At 41.8% G+C, this 19,269-nt stretch overlaps 1 protein-coding gene across 6 annotated transcripts in view; it reads right to left on the reverse strand.

Moving 5' to 3' along the window:
* The window catches only part of AGBL2 (AGBL carboxypeptidase 2), a 30,367-nt gene that overhangs the window by 5,668 nt on the left and 5,430 nt on the right, over positions 1 to 19,269 (reverse strand). For 2 of the 6 annotated variants that reach the window (XM_088663223.1, XM_088663228.1), the window contains exons 8-17: positions 18,463 to 19,242; positions 16,932 to 17,091; positions 15,907 to 16,033; positions 15,288 to 15,388; positions 14,676 to 14,806; positions 13,569 to 13,635; positions 10,278 to 10,397; positions 3,606 to 3,767; positions 2,298 to 2,414; positions 62 to 128 (exon numbers count right to left, since the gene is read on the reverse strand). In XM_088663223.1, coding sequence (XP_088519349.1) covers positions 62 to 128; positions 2,298 to 2,414; positions 3,606 to 3,767; positions 10,278 to 10,397; positions 13,569 to 13,635; positions 14,676 to 14,806; positions 15,288 to 15,388; positions 15,907 to 16,033; positions 16,932 to 17,091; positions 18,463 to 19,242 — 1,832 coding nt within the window. Of the gene's footprint in view, positions 1 to 61; positions 129 to 525; positions 1,801 to 2,297; positions 2,415 to 3,605; positions 3,768 to 10,277; positions 10,398 to 13,568; positions 13,636 to 14,675; positions 14,807 to 15,287; positions 15,389 to 15,906; positions 16,034 to 16,931; positions 17,092 to 18,462; positions 19,243 to 19,269 lie in introns of those variants that run through there. The other 4 variants (XM_060277874.2, XM_088663253.1, XM_035126450.3 and 1 more) reach the window with 4 other exon arrangements.

Here is a 19,269-nt window from a genome sequence, read left to right on the forward strand (position 1 = left end):
TACACCCCCCCCCAAAAAATAAAGCCATTTCCTGCAATATGTGTAAGGATAGATTCCTCACCTTGATACTTCTTATCTATGTTTTCTTCTTGTACGGATGGAGAGTGTGACTTTTCTAGATTTCTGTTCTGTATTTAAAAAATGTAGAGAATAAATCAGTATCTGAATTTCTTATTTTTATATATGCCTCATATTAAAGTGCACCCTATATCTTTTTCCCCCACCATGTATGCACATTCATTGCCCATGTGTGTCCAGGCGTTGCTCACCAAAACATTTCCATACCCTATTTTACCTTTCCCGTTGATAAACAGACTTTCTTCTCTTCAGTCAACCAGGAAGATTGCCTTTGTCCTTTGCAAGGGTCTGTGTTCTGCTTTTGATCATGTATTTGTTTTATTCAATTCAAAAACTAACCTAAGCAATGCTGAAAAGGCTACTTTTCAGTATGGACTGATACTTACCTCAAACACCACTTTATTTTAGATCTGCCTTATGGGCAGCATTTTTTCTTATATTGGTTTGCATAAGTATAGGAAAGAGTATAGTACACTTGTGTACAACTATCATGTGAAAATCACACATATGTATGTTTTGCTGCATGTTGGGAAGCAGTGATCCCTTCTTTATCCTTTTCTAAGTGTTTTCATATTAGAAGTATGCACTCAAACCCAAGGGACTTCCATTGTAAGTGTTCCTACCCCATTATTTCCCTCCAGATATAGTTCAAGGGCATTTACTGGAGAATATGTTTGGTGCTAAGGTTTCTAGTACCCTTGACAGTAATGTATGGTTATTTTTATATCTTCTCATCTCTCTTTGGTGTGTCCAAAGTGTATTGATATATAACTGTAGGATTTTTCCAAAGCATTTTCAGCCCTCTATTCTTGTTAAATTTCCTTGGCAATATTAAAAGAGCTCTTGGTTCAACTTTGTAGTTTCTTATATGCTGTGATGTCAGTCATCTTTGTGATACCCTGTATCAGTGGTTTTCAACCTTTCTGAGTTCACGGCTCCCTTGACCAACCATGTTCTTTCTGCTGCTCCCCTGTGGAAGTCACTTACACTGGGGTTCCATTAAACGACATGCATAAGTGGGGGGTTTCCCCATTCTGCCCCCACCCCAATCCACCCTGCCCCTTTTTGGTGCCATTTTTGGGGCACGTGTAAGTGGAAACGCATGTGTCAACGGGAAACCAAGCAATGCCACTGCTCTGCAGGGCCAAGCTGATGCATCCCACAAGGCATCCCCAGCATGCCTTTTCCTAAATTAGTGTGCAAATGGGGGGAGGGAGGGCAAAACAAGATTAACATCAGAAGCAGAAATATTTTGTTATTGCAGGGAAGGAAAGCAAGAAACACAGCACAGGATACACATGCAGACATTGTCCTTTTCTGCAACATTCTCCCTGTCCTGATAAAGTTTGGTGACTGTCAAGGAAGAGGGGGTGTGCCTGTGGCGAGAGGTAGAGAAGAAGAGCAGGGAGGGATGTTGGAGGTAGGAAAGGGAAGCCAGAAGACACTTTCAGGGTTATTTTTAAATCCCTCCTTATAGAGTATACACACATCTAGGCACACACACCAGCAAGCTGTTTTGCTATTTTCTTGCATTTCTCAAGTCCTCTGTGTAAAACTAAGGAACTGTTAGTTACTGAAGCTGAGGAGGATTTTTGTTGGGGGGGGGAGAGATTTTAAGAAGATAAACAGTCATGCAAAATTGTTTCCCCACTTTTTTGCTCTTGTTTTATTTCGGGAAGATAATGGGCTGCAAGTTAAAGCTGCTGGCTCCCCTGAATGTTCCTAAGGAGAGAGATAATGCAGGAAGATATGAGTTACAAGTTAATGAAAGGGCAGCCCCCAGGCTCTCCTGAATGTTCCTCAAGTCACCCCAGGGTGCCATGGCACACTGGTTGAAAACCAATGCCCTATATTAAATTCTTGTTATAGCTCTCTGAATGTATGGTCGCCAAGTAACCATTGAAATGGTCCACTGCCCAAATGTTATTTTGGTAATTAAGGTAAAACGTTATGTCCAGTGTGGCAAAAGCCACCTACAACATATGCACTCAAAAGGGAACAAGTTTATGCTTCAACACTTTATCCAATCTAACATTTCATTAAAGTATTTTTCAAAGATTTATTTCAAGCACATTCCTTTATTATTCGTATCATGAGTGAGTCTCCAAGATGAATTGTGTAATGCAGTTCTTTAGTGTACCGAGACACTTATAAATTTCATCCGAAAGGCACTGAGCATATGGTGAATTGTAACAGAAAATCAGATTCCACAAACCAACCTGACACACACAGAATAGTTGATTCATTTGCTTCTTCTTCTGTTCTGAACTGTTGTCTCTCCATGATCTCTGGGAAAGGCTATGATTTTTTTCAACACTTGGAGAAATTGTGCTTTCCTAAAGGAATTTAATAGAGAGATGGTATCTTGGCTCACTCTGAAATCACAGTGAAATGATTCAATGGGAAGCAGTCCAAGGTCTCTTAACAGAGACTCCTTATTCCACTCAAACAGGAAAAGCAGAGGAGAGTCGAGAAATTCAGAGGAGGAAACGGTCACACAGAGAGAGTCCCATTCAGCACAAGATACTTCGCACATGGTTGAAGGTTCAATAGCCTCTGCAGTTACAGAAGTGAACATATATCAATTTAATATTGTACATATAGGCAAATATGTATGCCTGCCATCTGATCAATATAATAAACATGAGTTCTGGAACATCATGCATTCTAAATCAACTCAAATAGTTGGATATGGGTGGTCTATTGATATAATATGCCTTGACAATTAGAGTTCTTCAAACACAATCCTTGCTAATGGTCTTAAAATGCAAAATAATAATGAAAATGTCCTTTCACCAATATCTTTTTAATAAAGTCCTTTCATTGATTACTCATCCATTAATCAGATCAGGATGACCAACCAGCAGTTGGTGAAGAACATCAGCATGGTTCTGTCTGGGCCTCACAACCTGCTACTAATGCTAACAGATTTGGAGTACAAGTCAGGGTGACACAATGGTGAAAGTTCATTGGCTTCCTCTTTCACAAGCAGAGATACAATAAAAGAAGTCATAATTATCTAATGCTATTTATGCTATTGCAGCAAGAAGCTAGTACCCTCCACTCCCCCCCCCCTCAGTGGAACTTATTTGAATCCAAAAACTCCTTGTAGGTCACATCCACTCAAAACAACTCTTTCACACCTGCAGGGAAGGTTTGCCCCTTCCTATCATCTGACAAGAAAGTCAAAGAAATTGATTTCCACCCCTGGTCCCATCTCCCTGTGCCATTGGCAAATGCTAATTATCAAATTGTCTTTGTATATGTGATGAATCTCAGGCATGCCAAGCTGAGCGGGCTACAGAACAGGCTGATTGCCTTCCTATCTAATTACACCCTTCCACAATCTTCAGGAAATAAGAAAGCAGATGCCTCTTTTTGCTGACCTACAATGTGCCATTTAGTTGCCTTGTTTCAGTAGCATATTTAGAGAGGGTTACAGGGGGCAGGCCACCGCAGGAGGTGCTTGGCCGGTGGGGTGGATGTGTGCTCCTTCAGTCATCCTCCCTCGCTGTGCCTCCTCTCACCTGGCAACTAACTGTAGCTGCACTTTGCTGGCAGGATGGTGCCTGGTGCCCCGTAGCGATTCTGCTTCCCCTTTCCTTTGAAGATCCTCCTTCCCCTTTCCCCGTGAAGCAGAAGGTGGGCTGCTGCCCTGTCTGGTTTTGCAACTGTGTGAGAGAGAAAACCTGGAGAGAGGAAGGGGTGGGGGAAGGCTTCCCTCCAAGCAAAGTTGGAGTAAGCAGTAATGTGCACACAGCCCAGCCAACCCCCTTATTATTTTCCTCCCCTCGTCTCAGAGATCAATTAAAAGTGATGAAGAGATCAGATTACAATCTCCTGTCCTTTTTGGAAACAGGATATTTTATCAGGATTAAACCATTTAAATGGCAAGGTTAAAAGGTTAAAAGATAAGCACTTTGTATTGCTTCCTTATTGTGTGTGTGTGTGTGTGTGTGTGTGTGTGTGTGTGTGTGTGGATAGAGGGCAACCTACATGTTTGCCATGTGAATACATAAAGAGGGCACTGTTGTATACAATCAGCTACAAAAGCAGACTCTCATTTACACTGAAATTAAAATACCATTGACCATTGGATAAGCTGAGAAATAGTGACTGGCCCAAGGTCAGATGGTCAATTTGTGCCTGATTGAATATCTGAAATTACATCTCTCCAGTCCTACAGAACAATGCTAACCCTGCCCTGAAGGATGATAAGAGTGGGAGCTCCACTGTCAATCTGAATTCCTTCTGGTTCCTGCAGTGAAGGGTGGATGGTAGGAAGGGCTATTTTCTTGAGGTTTTGCTGCACCAAGCTGGCACAGTAGAGAAACACAAATTGGATCTCTAATCTTAGTGTGCCTGTGTAGGATCCAATGGATTCTTTGGTTGCCCAGTTCAGCCTCCACTGGGCCCCATTCTGGAACTCTTAATGTGGTCTGTTGCTGGTCTTGAGTCGCTGGTCTCATCAATGGCTCCTCTTCATCTGGAGAGAAGTGACTAGTGAGGTGCCACAGAGTTCTGTCTTGGGCCCAGTCTTATTAAACATATTTATCAATGACTTGGATGATGGGCTTGAGGGCATCCTGAGCAAGTTTGCAGATGACACCAAATTGGGAGGGGTGGCTAATACCCCCCCCCCAGGACAGGATCACACTTCAAAATGAGCTTAACAGATTAGACAACTGGGCCAAAGCAAACAAGATGAATTCTAACAGGGATAAATGTAAAGTACTACACTTGGGCAAAATAATAATAATGAAAGGCACAAATACAGGATGGGTGACACCTGGCTTGAGAGCAGTGAAAAGGATCTAGGAGTCTTGGATCTAGGAGATCTAGACCACAAACTTGACATGAGTCAACAGTGTGATGCAGCAGCTAAAAAAGCCAATGCAATTCTGGGCTGCATCAATAGGAGTATAGCATCTAGATCAAGAGAAGTAATAGTACCACTGCATTCCGCTCTGGTCAGTCCTCACCTGGAATACTGTGTCCAGTTCTGGGCACCACAGTTCAAGAAGGATACAGTGGTACCTCGGTTTATTAACACAATTGGTTCCGGAAGTCTGTTCATAAACTGAAGCATTCATAAACTGAAGCGAACTTTCCCACTGAAAGTAATGGAAAGTGGATTAATCCTTTCCAGACGGGTCCATGGAGTACTCAACCTGAAGCGTACTTAACCCGAAGCATGGGTGTAATGGGTTCCGGAAGTCTGTTCATAAACTGAAGCGTTCATAAACTGAAGCGAACTTTCCCATTTAAAGTAATGGAAAGTGAATCAATCCGTTCCAGATGGGTCTGCGGCGTTTGTAACCTGAAAATTCATAAACCGAGGTGTTAATAAACCGAGGTTCCACTGTACTGACAAGCTGGGACGTGTCCAGAGGAGGGCAACCAAAATGGTCAAAGGCCTGGAAACAATGCCTTATGAGGAACGGCTTAGGGAGCTGGGCATGTTTAGCCTGGAGAAGAGAAGGTTAAGGGGTGATATGATAACCATGTTCAAATATATAAAAGGATGTCATATTGAGGGAGAAAGATTGTTTTCTGTTGCTCCAGAGAAGCGGACACAGAGCAATGGATTCAAACTTCAAGAAATAAGATTCCACCTAAACATTAGGAAGAACTTCCTGACAGTAAGAGCTGTTTGGCAGTGGAATTTGCTGCCAAGGATTGTGGTCAAGTCTCCTTCTTTGGAGGTCTTTAAGCGGAGGCTTGACAGCCATCTGTCAGGAATGCTTTGATGGTGTTTCCTGCTTGGCAGGGGGTTGGACAGGATGGCCCTTGTTGTCTCTTCCAACTCTATGATTCTATGGAAGTCAGGCTTCAGCTGCACTGAAGCTGATGGTGGAGAGGAGTCAGCTGCCAGGCTCTGTAGCTGCCAGGCTCTGTAGCTGATGGAGGTAGAGCTCCCAGATGATGAACAGTGAGAGAGGCAGCAAACTCAGTGACTGCCCTGGGCAGCAAAAGCCCTAGCTACACCACTGCCTTGTTTTGCATTCTTTCTGTATTGTCTTTTAAGAAAATGCATGTCTTTGAGTTTACAAATCATTTTTGTATGATATATTCTTAATTTAAAATATTTATTGCCTGCCCTTCATCAATGCTTAGAAAAGGACAGGCTGCAGCAGAAAATAAACTATAATCACCATATCAAGAAAACAATGAACAAACTCATAAAAATGCAGAGGTAGCAAAAAACAAACAAAGAGAAAGAAAGAAAGAAAGAAAGAAAGAAAGAAAGAAAGCAGAGAAAGACATTAAACAAAACCAAAAAAAATTAAAATGCCTGAGCAAACAAATACATCTTAGCTTAGTGCCAAAATGATAGCAGTATCAGTGCATGTCATACTTATGAACAGTGTGAAAGCATGTGAATGAAGGCACACACAACACAAACATGGGAACAGTGCCCCATATATATATTGACACCCTAGTGTAGACACAACTATAAATGGAACACTTTGTGAAAGAATACTCCTGTTTTTTGTTTGACTTATGTATTTATTTTATTTGGTGTATCTAGTTGAAAATATGCACCTTCTTAAACTGAGTCAGGCCTGTTTACTCTGATTGGAAGCAACTTTTCCTGGTCTCAGGCAGATCTTTCTTTCAGCCTTGCCTTGCTATGAGATTATTTTGCTGAAGATAATCAGGGATTAAATATGGAACTCTTCACATCCAAAGTAGATTGTAGTGATTTTCAGTCTACAAAATGCAATTATCCCCCATGCTTTTCTGTAGGGAGGGGGGATTATGACAGAATCTTAGGGTCATATCCAACTGTGTCACTCCTGCTGATGGAAAGCTCTTTGATTCAGTGGCTACTTCTGTCAAAGGAATGAGGATAGAACCAATTTAGGCTGATTCTACCTTCTTCCTGCAGATCCCTACATGCCTCAAAAATCTGTTCCAGTGGATTAGATGACCCTTTCAAACACTGTGTGCAGGTGGCATGGGTACTGTAGTGAAGGAATTGACAAAAAATCTCCCCCCTCCTCACTTGGCTAAAGCAAGCCTCCACTGAATTAAATAATCTTCTGTTATTGTAAGATATACCATTGAATACAACCTTTAGGTATGCATTGGATGGCATTGCTATATGTGCAACTGAACTATCTCCTGTCTAGGAAAAGAGTAGGCAGCCATTTATCAACAGTTGAAGAGAAACAGCATATCCACCATCCATTTTGAAATATGGCAACCCTTGCTACTATTATCATTACTACCATTACTAATTAATCACAATCTAGTTAATTAGACCACAGCATATAAGAAATGTTAACAGCTGTGTGCTGGACAGATGGATGATAAGGAACTATGATTAACCTGCTGGTGGTGCAAGGGTATAGTGGATAGTGCCCATAACATCAATGATGATAAGGAACAACTACCTTCATCCCCACTCTGCTTTGTAACCTTTAAAAATGTCACATTTATAATTGTGTGTTGTTGTATTTTTTTTTATAAAAAATAGGTGTAAGGTCTCCTACTGTACCCTTTATGTACAGATCATTCATATGACCCCTTAAAAAGAAAAATAATTATGTGTCAGACACTAACAAGGCTACTTGCTTCCTCACAGCAATCCTGTGCCATTAACAAACTTTTGTATTTCATACAATTGAACTTTGAACAGTATTTGTTGTTGAAAAATGGGGGAGACACAGATGATCTCTGCTGTCACCTTGCCCTCGGTGCTTTACAATAAGGAAATACTTTTTGGAATAACTCAGCACTGCAGAGGCAAAGCAGGGGTGTTCCTAAAATGCTAGGTAGTGGGTGCCACTGGCTGCTGCACAGTAGACAACAGGAGGGTACCTGGAAGCTGGGCAGGCTGCCGGCAGCAGGCAAAATGGTGGTGGGTGGGTGGCCAGGCCAGAGGGAGCATGTATATTCTCTACTCCCAATCCACCTCCTGAGATAAAGGGCTCAGTGTGGCTAATAGGTGGGCTGCCTTACAAATCACAAACAAATTATAACAAAACAGTGATTGTTTCTGCAGAATACTGAGGCCCTGCCCAATACATTTTGCTACCTGAGGCAGAACAGTAAATGGTGCCTCTGCCACATTCATGGTGCTCTCATACACCTCTCATTCATAAACAGAGAGAGATAAGCCATCACTCCTACACACTGCTTAATTTCCAACATTATCTATTGTCCTGCCCTCATATTCTCTCTCACACACTAGATGCTTAAAAAAAAAAAGATAAAGGACCCCTGGATGGTTAAGTCCAGTCAAAGGCAACTATGGGGTTGTGGCGCTCATCTCGCTTTCAGACCAAGGGAGTCCACAGACAGTTTTCTGGGTCATGTGGCCAGCATGACTAAACTGCATCTGGCGCAACGGAACACCGTGACAGAAACCAGAGTGCATGGAAACGCCGTTTACCTTTCTGCCACAGCAGTACCTACTTATCTACTTGCACTGGCATGTTTTCAAACTGCTAGGTTGGCAGGAGCTGGGACAGAGCAACAGGAGCTCACCCCGTGATGGGGATTCAAACCGCTGACCTTCTGATCGGCAGGCCCAAGAGGCTCAGTGGTACCCCTCTACAGCTGGGTTATGCATGCCCCACTGTTCACAGATACAATGTGAAAGACACAGAGGATGGCATATTGCCATACCCACACTCACTGACTTATGTTAACCACTGCCAAAGTCCTTCATGGTATTGTTTGACAACAGCAGCTCTCTCGCTCTCTTATTCCTCATACACTAAATTTCCAGAGGGGGAGTCTTGTGGCACCTTCAAGACTGCATCTGATGAAGCTGACTATGATCTATGAAAGCTCTATTCTGGTGCACGACAAGACTGAAGCTGGTCTGTAGGAACTGGCTGAGTGTGTGATTATATATAGTCTGCTATTGGGATAGGCACAGCTATGAAACATCATTGTCTGTATTTTGGCACACACACGTCCTCTCTCATTCCCTTCTTCCCTTTCACCTCTCAGCAGTTTCCTTATTTGGACAATGTTGCAAGGTCAAATGGCTTCAAGAAGAGGAGGAGTACAGGTAGGAAAGAAGAAGAGGAATAAGGAGTAAGAAAGAAGCGTTTTCTCTCAGTCTCCTTCTGCCACTAGGTCAGACTGGGGTAGGTAGGTGTATAGGCATGGGAACACACACTTCCCACCACTGCTGCCATGGACTTGCAGAAAACACAGCGATAAACCTGCTCATTCACTCCCTTCTGCTGCTCAGTTGAACTAGCACACTCTACCTGGAGGAGTGAATTGTAGGAAAACCAAAGGAACAGACAGAGGCAGGATGCTGCCAGCACCTCCACATTTTTCTCACAGGCACTCCCTCCCAGCTAGCAGAAAGTGGGAAAGGAGTGTTCAAAGCAGGAAGCAAGCTGGCTGTCGAGCCAAAAACTGACAAAGTGAGGTAGCTGGCTGAACAGCCAGATTTTGGGGCATGTAGGACCTCAAAAATCTTCCACTCTAAAAAGTGCACCTCCCAAACCACTACATGTCTTGCCCAGGCTAGTTAGTGCAGTCATGTCAATGATGAAGGACTGAGGAAGATGAGACGCTTCTGCTTGTCTTTCTAACAATGCAGCTCTACTAAGTTGTGTCAGTAGACAGTACCAGACAGCCAACCCAGCAAGCACTGGCAACCCCTGGCAGCCCAAGAAAGCCAGACCTTTCCATGAGACAATGAGTGACCCACCTAGATTTCTCAAGGGATAGCAGCACTGACCAGGCTTGCTGCAGGACAGTAGTGTGGTAAGTGACCAGTCAGTCAGTGGAGGCCTGGCTATGGCCAGTAACAGGGGAGTAGGAGGAGCGGCACCAAACTTAAAAGACGTATGGAGGCAGCGCACCACCAATTTACTGTGTAGGACAATAAAAAAAATGAGGGTGATGTGAGCAAAACTGGGGAGGTAAGAGTAATAACTTTGGGGAGGGGGGGGCTGTGAGGGAGGAGAAAAGGCACTGATATGTCACCCACGTCCTGAGGCAAGTGTCTCATTCAGCCCCATAAAAGTGTCAGTCATGAGGATAACCTAGACCATTTCAATAATAAAGGAATAATAATAAAAAACAACAACAGCAACACTCACTAGACAGAAAACTAGTGAAATATCCAAACAGTTGAATTGCATTCCATTGGGAAACATTTCTAGCTGGCTGTCCTCCTCCAGCAAAGGCACTTATCTGGTCTGTTTTAATTTGCCTCTTACCAGGATATCTTTCTTATGTTTTGGTGTTTGACTCAGAGTAAGTTTCTGATGCAACTCATTCCTTTCCTTCCTTGTTCTCAGTTGTTTCTTTTTCTTCTTTTTCTTCTTCTCATTAAAATCCTTCAGAGAATTAAAAAATAACAACAAAACAATTGGGAAAGTATTCCCAATTACCACCTAAATGCGGTAAAACAATGGTTCTGTTTGCATGCTAAACTAAACTAAACAAGCATAAAGATTCTGAGAGGAGATTTCAGCAACTTTGCTTCTCCCTAGTCATTCTGCTAATAATAATAATAATAATAATAATAATAATAATAATAATAATAATAATATACCCCGCCCATCTGGCTGGGTTTCCCCAGCCACTCTGGACGGCTTCCAACCGAATATTAAAAACAGTACAGCATCAAATATTAAAAACTTCCCTAAACAGGGCCGCCTTCAGTTGTCTTCTAAAAGTAAAATAGTTGCTTATTGCTTTGACATCTGCTGGGAGGGCGTTCCACAGGGCGGGTGCCACTACCGAGAAGGCCCTCTGTCTGGTTCCCTGTAACCTCACTTCTTGCAATGAGGGAATCGCCAGAAGGCCCTCGGTGCTGGATCTCAGTGTCCGGGCTGAATGATGGGGGTGGAGATGCTCCTTCAGGTATACCGGACCGAGGCCGTTTAGGGCTTTAAAGGTCAGTACCAACACTTTGAATTGTGCTCGGAAACGTACTGGGAGCCAGTGTAGATCTCTCAGGACCGGTGTTATGTGGTCCCGGCGGCCACTCCCAGTCACTAGTCTAGCTGCCGCATTCTGGATTAACTGCAGTTTCCGGGTCACCTTCAAAGGTAGCCCCACGTAGAGCGCATTGCAGTAATCTAAGCGGGAGATAACCAGAGCATGCACCACTCTGGCGACACAGTCTGTGGGCAGGTAGGGTCTCAGCCTGTGTACCAGATGGAGCTGGTAGACAGCCACCCTGGACACAGAATTAACCTGTGCCTCCATGGACAGCTGTGAGTCCAAAATGACTCCCAGGCTGCGCAGCTGGTCCTTCAGGGGCACAGTTACCCCATTCAGGACCAGGGAGTCCTCCACACCTGCCCGCCTCCTGTCCCCCCAAAACAGTACTTCTGTCTTGTCAGGATTCAACCTCAATCCGTTAGCCGCCTTCCATCCTCCAACCGCCTCCAGGCACTCACACAGGACCTTCACCGCCTTCACTGGTTCTGATTTAAAAGAGAGGTAGAGCTGGGTGTCATCTGCATACTGATGGCTTGGCATAACATTTTGCCAAATCCAGGCTTGTGGTTTAGTTCTCTCCAGACTAACACATACCCTCCAACATTTGTCCAGTGAAAATAAGGGCATCCCATTCCATAATGATAATTTTACTATTTATACCTCATACATCTTACTGGGTTGCACCAGCCTCTCTGGGCTGCTTCCAACATATATAAAAACATAGTCAACATTAAACATTAAAAAACCTTCCCTATACAGGATTGCCTTCAGATGGCTCAGGAAACAGATAACTCCATACCCTCCAACATTTCTCCACTGAAAATAGGGACATCCTGCGGAAAAGTGGGACATTCCAGGATCAAATCAGAACCCAGGACGGTTTCTCTAAATCAGGGACGTCCCTGGAAAACAAGGACACTTGGAGGGTCTGCTAACCACAAGCTGCAACTAATTGTCTTATGGCTTGTCTGAGAGAGCTAAGGCATGAGCCTGGGTTCAAACAGCATGCTAAACCAAACTGCAGCTTAGCACAGCAGCAGAATGACCAGGGAGCAGCAAAGTAGCCATGGTTTCCCCTCAAACAGCTTGTACACCTGCATGTTCATGCTAAGCTATGGTATGGTTTAGTGTGATGTGTGCAAACCAGGCCTTAAAGTCCATTTCTGTTTCCTTCAGTGACCAAAGTATTCCTAAATTCCAAATAAATAATAATTTAGAAATTATTGAGATTGCTCTGTGGCATTTAGGCTGTAATCTTGTGCATACTTACATTTGAGCAAGTTCTGTTGAATTCAGTTGTATTTACTTCTGAGTCAACAAGCATAGGAAATACAGCTTATCTCCCAGTGTTTGTTGTATTTTTCTGCTCAGTTCTTAAGTCCCACAGTATAATTCTTGTTCTTTTGCACAGCATAGTCCTAATAAGTTACCTATCCAGGCTCCAATAGCAACCAGTACCAAGTTTTCTTAGGACTTGTACAAATTGTCATCTTCCAGAAGAAGACTGTTGCAGGCAGTCCAGATATCTTCATCCAAAATATAAGTTCGGCGGCTGCATTCTCCCAGGACTAAAACCACGCTACATTATTGGCAGGAAAATGCAATTCTCCTTCCAGTTCATGCATGTTTTACTCATAACAACTGCTATGTGGAAACAGGTCTCAAAGGCACCTCACAGAAAACAACTGACAAAATCAACTCAACTATGGTGTTTGTGTGTGTGTGATTTTTTAAATATTTAGAAACTGAACACTCCTTACTACCATGTTTTCCCGAAAATAAGACACTGTCTTAGATTTATTTTTCCTCAAGAAGACACACTATGGCTTATTTTCAGGGGATGTATTATTTTTATTACGCGTCCAGCCTCGCCTCTTCCATGGCACCCTCCAGAACTGCGCCTATCACTATGTCTTATTTTCGGGGTATGGCTTATATTGCGCAAATGCTTAGAAATCCTGCCACAGCTTATTTTATGGGTATTTCTTATTTTGGGGAAAACAGGGTATATCACTGAAGAACTAGGATATTAACGGTTTCCTTTAAACAGAAGAAGACAAATGGAAAGCACCTCCTTCTCTGGCAGAAATGCCTAGCCTTTTAAGGCATGCTTAAAAGAACTTGCTGAAATGTGTTTTCCAAAGACAGCCAGTGTGACTATACAATGTAGAATTTCAATTGCTAGTATCAAAACAAGCTTAGTATTGAAAAAACCATCTTTGCATAGATTACCAAACCACTAGCATACATTTCATTGACAATAAATTAGTACAAAAAGCATGAGAAAAATAAACTATAGAAAACAGATACAGCAACAAAATAAAAAAGCCTCATCATTTTTTCCATTTTTCATTAAGTCCTTTGAAATATGTGCATTTTTTTCTTTCAAGTAACAGAATTCACATCTCCTGTAATGATCTCTTTCTAAGCCACTGATATCAATAGCAACCCACTCTGTAGTAAGGTTAGTGTCCCCATTCCATTACAAGGGACCTGGATATTGAAGTTTTTATATTTCTCCAGGTAGATTTATTCACCAAAAAATGAATAGCTCTCACCTTCTCATCCATGTTGAACAAATGTGCAGGGGGGCCATCTGATGGGGAACTGTCTGAGCCACTTGTGCTAATTAAAGGAAAAGAAAACCATTGGTGTGATGCAGGGCAACATATGAAATAAGAAGGACCTCCAGGATCAGGCTTATCTAGTCCAGTATCTTGTTTTCACAGTGGCTGAACAGTGGCTGGGAAACAAGCAAGCAGGATTCAAGCACAAGAGCACTTTTTCCTCCTGTGGTTTCCAGCAACTGCTATTCTGCCTCCTGTGCGATATATGTGAAATAGAGATGATCCAGTTGACATTGTGTAGTTAGAATTTGAAAAAGCTTTTCATAGAATCCTACACCAAGGTTTCCTGGGTAAACTTAGCAGGCATGGAATAAGAGGAAAGATCCTCTTATGAGTCAGTAATTAGTTAAGAAACAGGAAGCAGAGAGTAGGAATCAGTTACCAGTACTCTCAATGGAGGGGCAAAGAAAGTGAAGTCCCCAAGGACTGGTATTGGAACCTGGTCTTTTTAACTTTTCCATAAATGACCCGGAATTAGGGTGAAAAGTGATGTAGCCAGCTTTGCTGATACCACCACATTGTTCAGGATGGTTAAAGAAAAAGGGATTGCATGGAGCTCCAAAAGGGTCTCTCCAGAGTGGATGAATGGGCAGTAAAACAGAAAATGCCCATTCAGAAAATTTTAAGCAAGAGTAAAGTGATGCACACAAAAGCCATGTTTGTGACACTAAAAGAACTCTTAAAAGGTTAGTGGCATTGCAAAGCCATGCTGATTCTACTTCAGATTTTTTTTTTTACTTATTCTTGTAACTTAACCATTTTTCCACCAGTTTTCATGGAACAGATGGTAAGCTAACTGGCCTGTAATATCCCAAATCACTTCTGATCCTTTAAAAAAAAACTGGTATTACATCTGATCCTCGGGTATGGGGACTGATTTTAGGGACAAGTTACATATTTTTAAGAAAATTAGCAATTTCACATTCAGGTTTTAATTTGTCAATAAAGCCTGGAATGTCACCTGTTGTCATGTCAGCACTATTTCCTTGTCATTTCTCTAAGGTTCAGAGTCAGTAAAAGCTTGCAGATTTGAGTTACCTGGATTCAACATCTGATAGAGAGATGTCACTCCAAGTACCATCTATGTTTTGTACATGGCCCAGCTCTGAGAGCTTTCTCTGGATTTTTTGCTTCAGTAGTTCCTTAAGTTCAGATAGGCATTGCTGAAACTAAGAGAAAGGGTAGAAAGCATGAGCAAACTGCTGATTAAAAACTTACATAATGCAGTTTTTTGGTTGGCAAATATCTCATCTGAGCAGAATTGAAGCACTCAGGGTAGTATAGATTTGCTAACCATTTTGAGGTTTTTAAAACCACTTTCATGTTTTTTCTTACAATCAAGCAGTATATAAATTTATGAAATAAATAATAACTACTTGAAAATATTTGTTATTTCTTGCACATCTCAGATATACGAGCAGCCAAGAGGAAACTAGGAGCTTTGCTAAATGCATGTCTCAGATTTGTATCCGACCATGCTTCCATTACAAATCCAAATATCTCTGGCTTTCGATAGACACCTTTTCAAAATGTGAAAAGTAAAAAAGGCAGTATCAGAGGCTGGTCTCAGAAAAACAGGAAATAGTTAAAGACACTGGCTGGTCCATCATTGTCCTTTGATCCTGCTTATCAGTAACAGGAAACTCTCACCTTAGAACGGTCAGGGTCACAAAAGTCCAATAAGGTGTCACAGACATGGTAGCCCAGAGATTTGAGATCCTCATAGGTAAAATGAGAGTTATTATTATTGCCTGAGAAAGACAAACAGACAAGTAGTTCTTCAATCTTTAGCAAATTACTCTCCAGTGCACAACATCCAGCATGGGAAAAATTATATGCTGAATGTCTTTTAAAAACTATTAAATAGATTGATGATTGAAACAGAGGTTATAACTTAACCTCTTTCTTCCTACCTTTCTACCCATTGTTACGACAAGCCAGAAATTACACAGCATGATAATGGAAAAATAGATGTGATGGAGGTGATAATGGATAATGGATCAGCTGAGGGGAAAGGCTCTGTGTGCCTCTGTGAGCATTCTGCATGCATGTGTATGTATGTGTCCTGTGGTTGCAATAATGTGGGGGGGGGCAGCTACACTCACAGCTGCTATGTGATCCCTAGAAGGCTGGCCAAAAGTGAATGTTGACCCTTGGCCCCCAAAAAGTTAGTCACTCCTGTGCTACATCCCACTACTGTACAGCGGTATACCACCAGCTTCTCATTGACAGATGTCTACTTTGGTCTTGGACAAAAATGTACACTTACCCAGAGTTGTCCCACTGAACGTAGATTCCATAGTATAACTATTCACTATCCCCATTCGCCACATCACAACCCGTCCTGTTCCTTCTTTGCACTTTTGGACTTGAAACTTGCAGCTGTTGAAAGAAAACTAAACATCCAGATTGGTAAAAATAGATTGTATTTTTAGAACTAATTTATTATCTCTCTTTAGAACATAAGACGAGCCTCAAGGGCCCATCTAACCCGCAGTAGCCAAGCAGACACATCTTGAAATACTAGAACATCTTCTCTATTTACATTACTATATAGGGCAGTTCTTAGTATTTTAAAAATTCCTGTATATTCAACATATATTACTTCCCAGTCAATTCCTAAATTATCATCACCCAAGCCCATTTTATGTATACATTAACTAATCTGAACATCTAATGTTAGTCTTCAGACAGACAAACTTACATCAATGGACTTAAGCCCACTGATTTTAGTGAGTCTATTTGGAGTATGATTTAGCTGGATATCACCCAATGTTTTACTAATCTCATATTGGAACAAAATGAAGAGTTTGTTTGAAATTATATTTATATGCTGGGTCGTATTTCTTATATGGTGAGTATATCCCAAACTCTATATTTTAACTGGAAAAGTTGGGGATCGTCTTATACGCCGGAATATACGGTAGCTCAAAGCAGAAAAAAACAATCTAGATTCAATATGCATCATCTGCTGTCATATCACTTCAAGTGTGGAATGACTGAATCTAAATAATATAAGCCAGAATGTTTACTTCAGCTAAGTGATGAAAAATCAGTGCATTATAATGTAAATTGTCAGGAAGATAAAGCATCTTCCTATCATGAGAAGAATAGTAGGCCAAATATAATAGTCAGCTTTAAGGTAATTTATAGACACTCTCATTTAAAAACCCAGGACATGCTTTACTCAGAACTGAGTAAAGAAACTGAAATAGGAAAACACATTGCAACAAAAGGTAATTTCCAGCACATAATTCATAATGAACTAAGATATCCCTATAAATCATGCCCCACCTTGTCAGGAATATTCTTGCTTAGCATAAGAGGAAATATTCGTTCATGGAATAATCGCTCCTGTGCATATTTGTTGTTACAGCCATACATGAATATATTATTCTTCCGGCTGTGCCCATGGAAGTCACAGTACAACAGAACTTCACGTTCCTCAAGGACCCTTGCAGAGAAAAGGTATAAGCAAAGAAATCAAAACCAATTAAACATATAAATGGCTAGTTGGCTGCACACAAATAACCATACTGTTCTGTTTCTTTCCCACTGATGTGGAAGAATTATGTAGTTGGAACAAGTTCTAGAAGCATTCGTGAATGAATGAAATCCCTTAAGCTAGATCTCTACTTGATGCCTCATTATACAGTACTGTATAAGGTAAATAGGCAACCTGATCCTATGTTCCCAGTATTCCAAGCTAATGCCGCATTAATGTACAGTAGTTGCAATACCATGGAGTTGCAACAACTAAGCAGAAAGCACAGTAACAGCTGTAGGAACAAAAGAAACCACAGCAACACTGGCAGACATTCCCACAGCTTTCTGGGCAACTCTATCACCATTCATCAGTCACAATGTTGCCCACCAGTGTCATTCACACATTAGCCAGGCATGAAAAACACCATACAGCATGTGGTACTGGCACAAATGGCAAAATAACGTCATTTCCCTTCATTTCCTCACCCATCTTTCCATATGTGAATATTATACCCTCTTGGGCAAACTGTATGTGCTATGACATTCTTTCCTCCTCCAACAGCAGAAAGCTGTGTCCTACACACAGGAGGTACTCAGCCCCATACACAGGTAAACTCCCTTTTGGCAAAGGCCAGGCACTGCACTGCAACCATTGCCACTATTGGCCAAACACTCACGAGCACTATTGCCTTGCAGGATCACAGATACACAAGGAAGATCAGCCACCGCATCCACAGAGCTCCCCTGGGACCCCCAAGAGAAAAGGGGTAAATAGTTACTGCAGTCTCCCCCTTTCTCCCATGTTGAGGGAGAAGGGACTGAAACATGAACACTACTGTGCAGGTTTAGAGAACATGTGCTTCAATCTGATTATTGCTCTTTACTCTCCTTAGTTATAATGGAAGTAAGGAATGCTCTGTTGGACTATCATTGCATACACTACACAAAACTGCCATGGAAATTGTCCATGGACAGATCTCTGTTCATGCACAGCATTCCCCCTCATGTTCCCTATTTATGTTTCCCAGAAAAGACAAGTACTCAGTCTTTACAGTTGTCTCAAGAACTATTTCTTTTCCTTCCTGATCTGTATTTGCCAGCATTTCCAATACAAGAGCAGCAAACCATGATAAAACAATAAAAACAGATTAAAACACAATTCCAGTGCAGATTCTTAAACCAATGTACATAATCTTTTCAATTTGAAAAATATATATACAGATTACTAAAAATGCACAGTCACAAAGGCTCTATAATGGTTTCCTTTATGTGGTTCTGTATTTCACCCACTCTGCTCCCAGGTATTGAGATCCAGTTCATAAAATGGTTTGTCACGCACCTTTTGATCATGGCTCGAGTGTGCCAAATGCAAGGAAAGGATTCCTTCAGTACTGTTCTGTAGTTCCTGTTCAAGTCCCTTCCTGCCAGTGAGCAGCGGTAATTTCCAACAATTACTCCATCTGGGTTTAGCATGGGCACAACCTTGAATATGAAGAGATCCCGAAGGAGTCGAGCATCAGGGGAATCACTTAAGATGAAATCAAGGAATCCTCTCATCACCCACGAACTGTTTGTTTCCCCAGGATGAACTCTGGCACTTAGTACAATAGCTTTCTTTGCAGCAGCAGCAATGGCACTTTTGGATGGATTGGTAATAGTGAGGAGGTAGACTGTGTTCCCAGCAAGACTGCGGCACAGAGGGCGAAGTTTGCAATACTGAGAATAGAGTGGATTATTTACCAAAGTCATGAGGTAGTGCTGTAGATCTGTATAGGTGTAGGGATAGAAGTGAGCAAAATAACATGTATCATGGCTATGTGGAAAACGAAATGTCCAGGTGAGGCAATATAGGGTCTGACCATCTTCTGTGTTATATTTATAATATTTAATATCACTGCCCTCTCTCCTCCAGCCAATACCATGAGACTTGGCATCCTTTTCAGAGTACAGGAGAGGCTTCATCCCTACACTGTAGAGACTCTTGGCTTTCATCAGATTAACAATAGTGAAGCGATAGGTGACATCCTTTCTAGTATTTTGTACTCTGAAATAGTACCATTGCGTGTACTTGCTGGTATAAAGATCTGTCCGCAATGTGAGTTCATATTCATACTCGCCTCTGAAATGCAGAAATCAAGAAAAAATG

The sequence above is a fragment of the Zootoca vivipara genome, chromosome 1, assembly GCF_965207765.1.
Source record: "Zootoca vivipara chromosome 1, rZooViv2.hap1.1, whole genome shotgun sequence".
Taxonomy (NCBI): Eukaryota; Metazoa; Chordata; class Lepidosauria; order Squamata; family Lacertidae; genus Zootoca; species Zootoca vivipara.